Consider the following 11,904-nt stretch of genomic DNA (forward strand, 5'->3'; position numbering starts at 1 on the left):
ATTGTTTTTGCAGTTAAAATACCAACTCTAAAATTTTAAATAGATTTTGGAAGTGGAAACTCGGCCTCTGCAAAGAAAGATCTTACATGGAACCATGCACATATGGATGATCAGGAAAATTGAAATAATTTGACTTGCAATTTTTGTGGCAAAGTCGCAAAGGGAGGAATATTTTGGGCAAAACAACATATTGTCGGAGGATTTCGAAATGTAGAAGAATGTTCTAAATGCCATGCTCATGTACGTGAGGAGATTAAGGAGTATATGTTGAAGAAAGATATAAAAAAGGAAAAAAATGAGTTATTGCCTGACTTTGATGATATAGATCATTATGGTGAAGATGAAAAAGATGAAGTTCAGGAAATTGACACTCGTGGCAAGAGAGTGCTTACTGATGGAAGTAGAAGTCGAAGTCAAAGTTCATACCAATCCAACTTGAAGAAACCAAAACAGAAGGGGCCTATAGACTTGTTTTTTACTTCTGATCCAAAGAAAGCGGTTCAAGTTAGGAAAGAATGGAAGATGAAGCAAACATCAATAAATGAGGCGTGCAAGAAAGAGTTAAGAAGAAAGGCATTAAAAGATTTTGCTAGGTAGATGTATGATGTTGGAATACCATTTAATGTCGTACGTTTGAGCAGCTTTGCGGTGGCACTTGAATCGATTGGACAATATGGTCCTGGAATAAAGCCAATTAGCTATCATGAAGTGAGAGTTAATTTCCTAAAGTAGGAAGGTAGTCGAATGAAAAGAGTTGTTGAAGATCCATAAGAAGGAATGGGCAAAATATGGCTACTCGATCATGTCTGATGGTTAGAGAGACTCAGTTGCTAATAAGAATATAATAAACTTCTTAATGAACTCTCCAAAGGGATCAGTGTTAATCAAGTCTATTGATGCTTCTAATCTTGTCAAAAATGCAGATAGAATGTACAAAATACTTGTTGACATAGTAGTCAGAGGCGCGAGGCGAGCCGAGGCGCAAAGGGTCTTTGAAGCCGAGGCGTGAGGCGCGAGGCGAAGGCGCGCGCCTCATGAAGGTGAGGCGCACAATTATTAAAATTGTGTAAAATATCTATTTGGGATAATTTATATATGAACATATGAATATCTAGTGATATTAGAATTTAAAATGCCAAAACATTCAATAAAAAAATTAGAAATTTAATAAAATTGCCAAGACAAAGCCCAAAAGCATCAACAATTCAACATAGTTCAACATCAAAAGAAAAGAGTACAATAAAAAATTTCAAAATCTAAAATCTAAAAATCCTCCTCAATGATCACTCATCATCAACTAAGTCGGCAAAGATATCATCATCTTCCTCTTCATCATCAGAACTGTTTTCTCCAACATCTTTTTCCTCTTCCGTCTCCTCTACACTATCAACTTGGATTTCATCCTCATCTACAAGTTCCAACATTGTGGTCCGACCCCTAGCACTAGTTGCACTACTAGATGAAGCCCTTCCTCTTCCTCTAGACGATGATGGCATATTTGTACTTATTCTTGATCTAGTGTGATGCGGGGGGTTATTTAGTCCAGCAGCTCTAGCAACAAAATCCCAAGTCAAATTATCATCTTCAAACACAAGTTCATCATCCTCATCAGAATCACCATCCATCCTACCAATCAACCACTCATTACTACCATCAATGTCCTTTAGGAGGATGGGATCAATGGTGTCACGTTTGTCACATCGACGCCTCAGAGTTCGATTATATTTCACAAATACCAAATCATTCAAGCGTTGCTGGGATAACCTATTTCTCCTTTTGCTATGAAGCTGCAAAAAGTTTAAAGTAATATGGTTAATAATGATTCTAAAAAGTAGTAGATTGGTAGTTCTTGTTCTTTAATAATTAATCCATGATATACTAATGACTTACATGTTGGAATATGCTCCAATTTCTTTCGCAGCTGGTAGCACTACACGTAAGGCTAAGAATTTTCTCAGCAAACTTTTGCGAGTTTGGAGTTGTTGATCCATATTCCATCCACCATTGCGCTGTTATAAAATAAATTTTAAATGAATACCTACTAGGTAAATAATTTCAAAAATAAAGAGGTAGTACAAATGCCACTTTACCTGGTGCTTTTGTCTCACTGCCAAACTAATTCCAAAGACGCCACTAGCGGCATTGTATTTTTCCAACTCAGTGAAACTTTATCTTGCATTTCAATAGTTGGCAGTAACCTTGCAATACATTTGTACAAACCCGTCATAATTTCTTCATCTTGCAAAATGTTGGGGTTTGAATAGAAAAATTCTGGATTCAAGTAGTGTGCAGCTGCATGCAACGGTTGATGGAGTTGGCATCCCCACCTCGTATCAATAATTTCAAATGCCTCCTTAAATTTATCCTCTCTCTCACCAAAAGCCTTAGCTATGGCTTCCTTAGCCCTATCCATTGCTTCATAAATGTATCCCATTGCAGGCTTCTTTTCCCCATCAACCAAACGGAGTACACGAACAAGTGGACCTGTTAACTTAAGAGCATAAACGATGGTACTCCAAAAAGTAGGCATCAAAACAATAGTAGCTGCTCTTTTGCCAGCCGCCTCCTTTGCTCATTTAGTTGTATTCCAATCTTCAGAAGTAAACATCTTCCTCAAGTTGTTCTTTTGAAGATGGATTGAACGAAAAGTGATGAAGGCAGTTGCAAATCTTGTAACTGAAGGTCTAAGTAACTCCTTTCCTCCAGTGAACTGTCTCATCAAGTTGACAACACCAACACGATTATAGATATAGCCACTCAAAAATATTGCCCTTTTCAAAGTTGCATGAATTGAAGGCATCTTCCCAATATCCTCCAAAATTAAATCAATGCAATGAGCAGCACACGGTGTCCAGCATAAATGTGGCCTCTTTGCCTCCAACAATCTCCCTATTCAAAAATCAAGGAATGAAGCCATTAAAATATTAAAATAAACAATATATACACTATAGAAAGTAGTTCTAAAAAGAAGTTCTTACCTACTGCAACATAGTTTGACGCATTGTCAATTGCCACTTGAATCACATTTGATTCTCCAATTTCCTCCACCATCTCATCAAGTAATCTATACATTCTATCTGCATTCTTAACAATATTAGAAGCATCAATAAACTTGATGAATACTGATCCCCTTGGAGAGTTCACTAAAAAGTTGATTATGTCCTTATTAGCAACTGAATCTCTCCAACCATCAGACATAATTGAGCAGCCATATTTTGTCCATTCCTCCTTATGGACCTTCAACAACTCTTTCATTCGACTAACTTCCTCCTTTAGGTAAGGAACTCTCACTTCATGATAGTTAAGTGGCTTTATTCCAGGACCATATTGTCCAATCGATTCAAGTGCCACTGCAAAGCTGCTCAAACGTACAGCATTAAATGGTATCCCAGCATCATACATCCACCTAGCAAAATCTCTCATTGTCTTTTTTCTTAGTTCTTTCTTGCACACTTCATTTATTAATGTTTGCTTCATCTTCCCTTCTTTCCTAGCTTGAACAGCTTTCTTTGGATCGAGAGTGAAAAACAAGTCTATAGGCCCCTTCTGTTTTGGTTTCTTCAAGTTGGATTGGTATGATCTTTTACTTCCATCACTAGTAAGCACTCTCTTGCCACGAATGTCAATTTCTTGAACTTCATCTTCTTCATCCTCACCGTAATGATCTATATCATCAAAGTCGGGCAATAACTCATTTTCCTCCTTTTCCAAATCTTTCTTCAACATATACTCTTTAATCTCCTCACCTATATGAGTAGGGCACTTAGAGCATTCTTTCACATTTTGAAATCCTCCAACAATGTGTGGTTTTGCCCGAAATATTCCTCCCCTTGTGACTTTACCACAAAAATTGCAAGTTAAATTATTTCTATTTTTTTGATCCTCCAAATGTGCATACTTCCATGCAGGATCTTTCTTTGCCGAGGCCTCACATCCAGAACTAGAATCCATTTAAGATTTTAGACTTGGTATCTTGTATCCTAACTGAAAAAACAATGCATCATATATTTAATATTTAAGACTTACATAATGCATTTCCAAAAAAATTAAAAAACAGTAGTTAATTTCGATAAAAAGAATAAATATTATGTATTAATTATAATTTATAAACTTACATTAATTAAACTAAATATTATAAATTAAAAAACAGTAGCTAAATTTCTGTAAAAAAAATAAATATTATGTATTAGTTATAATTTATAAGCTTACATTAATTAAACTTAATATTATAAATTAAAAAACAGTAGCTAAATTTTTGTAAAAAAAATAAATATTATGTATTAGCTTTACATTAATTAACCAAATATTTAATTTATAAGCTTACATATAAAGAAGAAGAAGAAGAAGAAGAAGAAGAAGAAGAAAAAGAGCAAGCAGCAATCAGCAAGCATGCAGCAGGAAGAAGAAGAAGAAGAAGAGAAGCAGCAGGCAGCAGGACGCAAGTAGCAGCAACAGCAGAAGAAGAAGAAGAGAAGCAGCAGGCAACAGGATGCAAGCAGAAGAAGAAGAAGATGAAGACTTACAAAGGTTCGAAGGCTTAAAGACGATCTCCAGCTGGTTCGAAATGTTGAAGGTGACGTGACGAACTCACATCATGCTCGAAGGCAGTCAGATGAACTCATGACTGCTTCGAAGGCAGGCAGACGAACTCACGAGGGCTCCGGCTGGTTCGAAACGAAGTCGCGCAGGTCGTGCTTCTTCAAAATGTCGAAGATGAACTCACGATCCTGGTCGAAGCTCGAAGACGAAGTCACGAAGGCCTCCAGCTGGTTCATACAACTTTGAAAAAGGACAATGTTTTTGAATGGTTATATTTATAATTGTGTTGGTGTGGTGAACTTGATGAGACTGTTCACTAATAAGGCTTGTAGTTACAAGATTTGCAACTACCTTCATCACCGTTCATTCAAATCACCTTCAAAAGAACAACTTGAGGAAGATATTTACTTCTAAAGATTTGAATACTACTAAATGGGCAAAGGAAGCAACTAGCAAAAGAGCAGCTCGTATTGTTTTGATGCCTACCCTTTGGTGTATCATCGTCTATGCTCTCAAGTTGACAGACCCACTTGTTCGTGTACTCCGTTTGGTTGATGGAAAAAAGAAACCTACAATGGGATACATTTATGAAGCAATGGATAGGGCTAAGGAAACCATAGCTAAGGCTTTTGGTGAGAGAGGATAAATTCAAGCAAGTATTTGAAATTATTGATACGAGGTGGGGATGCCAACTCCATCAACCATTGCTTACAGCTACACACTTCTTGAACCTGGAATTTTTCTATTCAAACCCCGACATTTTGCAAGATGAAGAAATTATGGCAAGTTTGTACATATGTATTGCAAGGTTATTGCCAACCCTTGAAATACAAGATAAAGTTGTACGTGAGTTGGAAAAATACAATCTCGCTAGTGGCGTCTTTGGAATTAATTTGGAAGTGAAACAAAGGAAGATAAAAGCACCAAGTAAAGTGGCATTTTTACTACCTCTTTTTTTTTAAATTATTTTTGCTATTTACCTAGTAGGTATTCATTTAAAATTTATTTTATAATAGCACAATGGTGGATGTCATTTGGATCATCAACTCCAAACTTGCAAAAGTTTGCTATGAAAATTTTTAGCCTCACGTGTAGTGCTACCGGCTGCAAAAGAAATTGGAGCATATTCCAACATGTAAGTCGTTAGTATATCGTGGATTAATTATTAAAAAACAAGAACTACCAGTCTACTGCTTTTTAAAATCATTATTTACCATATTACTTTAAACTTTTTGCAGCTTCTTAGCAAAAAGAGAAATACGCTATCCCAGCAAAGCTTGAATGATTTGGTATTTGTGAAATATAATCGAACTATGAGGCGTTGATACGACAAGCATGACACCATTGATCCCATCCTCCAAAAGGACGTTGATGATAGTAATGAGTGGTTGATTGGTAGGATTAATGGCGAATCCCATAAGAATGATGAACTTGTGTTTGAAGATGATATTTTGACTTGGGATTCTATTAGTAGAGCTGCTGGACTAAATAACCCCCCGCATCACACTAGATCAAGAATAAGTGTAAATATGTCATCATCGTCTAGAGGAAGAGCTTCATCTAGCAGTGCAACCAATGCTAGGGGCCCGACCACAATGTTGGAACTTGTAGATGAGGATGAAATCCAAGTGGATGGTGCAGAGGAGACAGAAGAGGAAAAAGATGATGGAGAAAACAATTCTGCTGATGAAAAGGAAGATGATATCTTGGCAAACTAAGTTGATGATGAGTGATGACTGATGATTGAGGAGGATTTTAAGATTTTAGACTTTGAAATCTTTTATTGTACCCTTTTATTTTGATGTTGAACTATGTTGAATTGTTGATGCTTTTGGCCTTAGCAATTTCATTAAATTTCCAATTTTGCTAATAAATGTTTTGGCATTTAAAAATTCTAATATTACTAGATATTCATATGTTCATACAGCAATTACCCCAAATAGGCATTTTACAAAATTTTTAATAGTTGTGTGCCTCACCTCGCGCCTCGCGCCACGACTTCAAATACCCTTTGCACCTCAGCTTGCCTCGTGCCTCTGACTACTATTCTCTGACTATCACATTACAGTTGAACTCCACCTTACTAGATACCTAACTCCTTGCCCAATCTTGTAAGTCACAACGCTTCCTTTGCTACCTCAGCCACTGTCATGTACTCCGATTCAATAATAGATAAAACGAGCGACTGCACCATAGACCTCCAACAAATAGGACCTCCCACAAGGATGAATACATACCCGGTGGTAGACCTCCTATCATCCAACTCTCTTGCATAGTCAACATCCACATAACCTACCACTAATGGATCACCCTGCTATCTACTAAACATAATGTCATATCCGATTATATCCCTCAAGTATCTGAGAATCCACTTGACTGCATCCCAATGTTGTTGACCCGAATTCAAAAAGAACTTGCTCACCACGCTATCAACTTGTGTCTGATCCGGCCTTGTGCATACTATGGCATACATTAGACACCCCACTGCACTGGCATAGAGGACCTTTGACATATCACGAACGTCATCGTATGTCTTTGGGCACTGGGCGGTAGACAGCCTAAAATGATTCGCTAACGGTGTACTCACCAGTTTAGCATTAGTCATACTAAACCTCTCCAACACCTTCTCCACATAACTGCCCTAAGATAACCACAATCTCCCTACAAATCTCCATCCCAAGAATCCTCTTGGCTACACCCAAGTCTTTCATGTCAAACTCTTTACTCAACAAAGTCTTCAACTGATTTACCACTATCAAATTCTTCTCAGCAATCGACATGTTATCAACATAAAGCAATAGAAATATGAGTGAACCGTCCTCAAGGCTCCTCACATAGACGCAGTAATCGTACTCACACCTCCTGTAGCCAATACGGATCATGTAGGAGTCAAACTGTTTTTAACACTACCTCGGAGACTGCTTCAACCAGTAAAGTGGCTTCTTCAGTTTACAAACCAAGTGCTCCTATCCAGGTTGGCAAAACCCTTTTGGCTGTAACATGTAAATCAGCTCCTCCAAATCACCATGGAGAAACACTGTCTTTACGCCCATCTACTCCAAATGCATGTCATAATGCACCTCCAATCCCAACACTACCTTGATGGAAGTGTGTCTTGACCACAAAGGAAAAGATTTCATCATAATCAACTATTTTCCTCTGCGAGTAACCCTTCGCTACCAACCGAGCCTTGAACTTCTCTCTTTCTTTTTTCTGAAACCGCTTCTTTCTTTCTATAAACCCACTTGCATCCTATCGCCCTCGTCCCTTGCTAGAAGCTCCACTAACTCTCACGTTTGGTTCTTATGCAATAACTTCATCTCCTCCACCATAATGTTCATCCAACTACTTTTCTCTTGGTACTACTTTTCTCTTGGTTGTGCACTATCTCCTGAAAGGTAGTAGGATCCCTGCTACTAGTGATAAGTGTATAAACACCAAATCATCAAAATCGTACCCAGGCGAGGGACGGATAGTGCGTCTAGATCTATCTACGGCTATACTTCAATGCTGTTGTTGATCTCCCGAGCTAAGACTCTCTACATCTTGATCATTGTCATCTCCACCTTGAGTTTCTAACTCCACCTGCACCACACGCTCATTGCTGCTACAATTTTTTAACACATGTTTCTCTTCTTCTCCTTGAGTACGCTACAACATGGCTTTCTCATCGAAAACCACGTCTTTACTAATCACCACTTTGTTTGCCATCGAATCCCATAGCTTGAACCCTTTTACCCATTTCTGATATTTCATAAAGATACACCATCTAGATTTTGCCTCAAGCTTTGATCTCTCCTCACTAAGAATATGCACATAGGTTCTACACCCAAATATTCTCAAACTGGAGTAGTCTACCTCATTACCTGTCCAAACCTCCTCAGCAACTTTCTCATCTTGTGATGCCCTTGGTGATCTATTAACCAAGAAACACGTCATACTTACCCAGAAATTCTTAGCAAGCCCTGCATTTAACCTGAGACACCGAACCCTTTTAACTAGGGTTTGGTTCATCCTTTCTGCCACACCATTTTGTTGTGGTATCTTATGTACTGCAAAATGTCTCCTTATGCCATGATGCTCTCACAACTCTCTGAAGCTCGAATTTGTGTACTCAGTGCCATTGTCTGACCTGAGACACTTAATCTTTCTCCCGATCTAATTTTTCACCTCAATTTTCCACAATTTAAACTTGGCAAACGTCTTTGACTTGTGTCACATACATAGTAATTAAAGGCGCGAGGCGAGCCGAGGCGCAAAGGGTCTTTGAAGCCGAGGCGCGAGGCAAAGGCGCGCGCCTCATGAAGGTGAGGCACACAATTATTAAAATGGTGTAAAATGTCTATTTGGGGTAATTGATATATGAACATATGAATATCTAGAAATATTAGAATTTAAAATGCCAAAAAATTCAATTACAAAATTGAAAATTTAGCCCAAAAGCATAAACAATTCAACATAGTTCATCATCAAAAGAAAAGAGTACAAATCAAAAAATAGTAGCTAAATTTCAATAAAATAAATAAATATTATGTATTAATTATAATTTATAAACTCACATTAATTAAATTAAATATTACAAATTAAAAAATAGTGGCTAAATTTTAGTAAAAAGAACAAATATTATGTATTAGTTATAATTTATAAACTTGCATTAATTAAACTAAATATTTAATTAGTAATTACATATAAAGAAGAAGAGGAAAAAAAGAAGCCAAATTTCAATAAAAAGAATAAATATTATGTATTAGTTATAATTTATAAACTTACATTAATTAAACTAAATATTACAAATTTAAAAACAGTAGGTAAATTTCAGTAAAAAAAGTAAATATTATATATTAGTTATAATTTATAAGCTTAGATTAATTAAAGAAAATATTTAATTTATAAGCTTACATATAAAGAAGAAGAAAAAGAGAAGCCGCAGGCAGCACGCAACAGTCAGCAGCAGGCAGCATGCAGGCAGCAGGAAGAAGAAGAAAAACTCGCAAGGGCTCCTGCTGGTTGGAAACGAAGTCGCGAAGGGTCGTGCTTCTTCAAAATGTCAAAGACGAACTCACGATCCTAGTTCGAAACTCGAAAACGAAGTAGCGAAGGATTCCAGCTGGTTCGAAGGCTCGCAAACGAGCTCACGTTGCTGGTTCGAAGGATCGCGAAGGCTCCTGCTGGTTCAAATCTGCAAAACGAACTCACGAAGGGCTTCGAAGGGCCGAGAGGGAATAGAGGCTATGTTCGTTCGAGTCGAATGAGGGCTACGGGTCTAGCTGTGGCTATTTCTCTACTTTAAATGACTAAAAATTCACAAGGCGCGACTCACTGCACCTGTCACCACAGTGCGCCTCGTCTCGCCTAGCGTCGCCTCTTGCAGGTGGCCTCGCCTCACCTGGTTTGAGGTGCAAGCCTCTTCGCTTCACTGCGCCTCACGCCTTGCGCCTAGGCGCTCCTCAAGCGCGCTTTTAACTACCATGGTCACATAAACTAGACCTTTCGTGAGTAATCATGAATGAAACTCACAAAGTACATATGCCCTTCTCATGATGCCACTCGCATCAACCCCCAAACATCCAACTAAATGTAGTCAAGTATTCCCTCCGTCTTATACGTGGCTGCCATGAACTAGACCCTATTTTGTTTCCCAAGCACACAGTACCTGCAAAAATCCAGCTTGCATGATTTGACCCCTTTCAAAAGATTTTTCTTGTGAAGTTCCTTCATTTGACGCTCACCCATATGCCCTAACCGCATATGCCACAAACGGTACTGTCCGACTCAAACTCCGCAACTACAACTCCACCTACAATTGTGGTGCCTAGTGTCACGAGCTAAGCTTGTTCAGGGCATTATGCTTGCCTATGACCGCTTATCTCGTGTGCTTAAAATGGGTTTCCATCATGTAAATACTAGTGTCGGGTTATTTTTTGCTAGTAGTCTTTGAATGCCAAATAAGGCAGTATGACTCCTCGGTCACTTTGATGTTTCCTAGTACCAGGATGATAATTACATAAAAACCTCTTTAGGGGAGGGTGAGTGTTCATCGGTCATTGTAAAACTCACTAGCTATTGTCAACGTGTTTAGCCTACTTGCCTCCCTCGCTAAACACACAATGTCAACGAAGGTGTTGTTAATGAATTACGTTTGCTTCAATATTTACTACTTGCTTGCCACGGCTTTCATGAATTGATTACTGTTTCCGCTGCTATTTGAATGAATGTTAATGAAAGTGCTTCGTGGATGAATGTTGGTAAACGATAGGCTGGCTAGTTAAGCAAGAGTGCTTTAGCTAGCACCGCACAGCCCTTCACAAGAGTGTGAAAATAGTTTGACCGTGACACTTGGTATCAGAGCTAAGGCTCAGTTGCTACGAGAATTCAGTTACCTTCATTGTGGGATTTGGAAAGCTTTGGTAAGTGACCATGGCACCAAACAATGCTGAAAGAATCAGTGCACTGGAAGCACATGTTGAAGAGACAACCAACAATATGGCCGACAAGATGGCCCAACTGAGGGGACTTGTTGATGAAGTGATGGGATCACACAGCATCAAGCAAGTTTGACAAGTGAAATGTCAGAGGACTTTCACCACACTGTGGAAACTTTGCAGGCCCGGATGGCTGATCTAAATGCAAAGGTGAATTTAATGGTTCTTGCTATGGGGAACTCCAACACTCCGGGAGTTAGCAAGACCAAGGCACCTGAACTCAAGACATATGGGGGTACCCAAGACGCTAAGGAGTTAGAGAACTTCTTGTTTGATATGGAACAGTAGTTTCGCGCTGTGAGGATGGCCTTAGAACAGGTGAAAGTGAATACTGCAACCATGTACTTGGTTGGTGACGCCAAACTGTGGTGGCGTGCTAAGTACAATGACATTGAAAATGGAACTTGTGTAATTGAGAGTTGGGTAGACTAGAAGAGAGAGCTCAAGACCCAATTCTTTCCTAAAAATGTTGAGTATAATGCAAGGAAAAAAGCTGAGAGACCTCAAGCATACTAGATCGATCAGGGAATACGTGAAACAATTTTCTGTTTTGATGTTGGATATCAATAAGTTGTTCTATTTTCTAGAGGGGATGAAACCGTGGGCAATAACTGAACTTCATAGACAGAGTTCAAGACTTGTCTACTACACAAGCTGCTGCAGAACACTTGACTAACTACGCTGGGGAGAATACCGCTTCGTCCAAAGGGTCTAGCAGAGAGGGAAACAGTGGAAAATCTTTCAAGAAAGGCAAACCCAAGAGTGGGGGAGCCAACTATAAAGCATCAACCTCAAAGGAAGTTTCGTCGTCCCAAAGGGTTCAACAGACCCAAGGGAAAGAGTAAACTTGAGTGTTTCGTGTGTCGAGGTCCTCATAGAGTTT

General features: G+C 38.7%; 1 protein-coding gene across 1 annotated transcript; it reads right to left on the reverse strand.

The window, feature by feature from the left end:
- Positions 1 to 1,078: 1,078 nt before the first annotated feature.
- Positions 1,079 to 3,380, reverse strand: LOC131155937 (uncharacterized). The gene is made up of 4 exons (XM_058109672.1): positions 2,979 to 3,380; positions 2,091 to 2,889; positions 1,891 to 2,009; positions 1,079 to 1,787 (listed from the first exon to the last, which is right to left on the reverse strand). The coding sequence occupies exons 3-4, from the start codon at positions 1,996 to 1,998 to the stop codon at positions 1,284 to 1,286; spliced, it is 612 nt and encodes a 203-aa protein (XP_057965655.1). The 5' UTR covers positions 1,999 to 2,009; positions 2,091 to 2,889; positions 2,979 to 3,380; the 3' UTR covers positions 1,079 to 1,283.
- Positions 3,381 to 11,904: the final 8,524 nt, after the last annotated feature.

Source organism: Malania oleifera, chromosome 1 (assembly GCF_029873635.1).
Source record: "Malania oleifera isolate guangnan ecotype guangnan chromosome 1, ASM2987363v1, whole genome shotgun sequence".
NCBI classification, from domain to species: Eukaryota; Viridiplantae; Streptophyta; class Magnoliopsida; order Santalales; family Ximeniaceae; genus Malania; species Malania oleifera.

Bases quoted from the DNA above. Each gene is read 5' to 3' on its own strand.
- LOC131155937 (XM_058109672.1), bottom strand. From the start codon at position 1,998: ATGGAATATGGATCAACAACTCCAAACTCGCAAAAGTTTGCTGAGAAA. The intron at 1,788-1,890 runs GTAAGTCATTAG...AACTTTTTGCAG, and splicing joins ATTGGAGCATATTCCAACAT to CTTCATAGCAAAAGGAGAAA.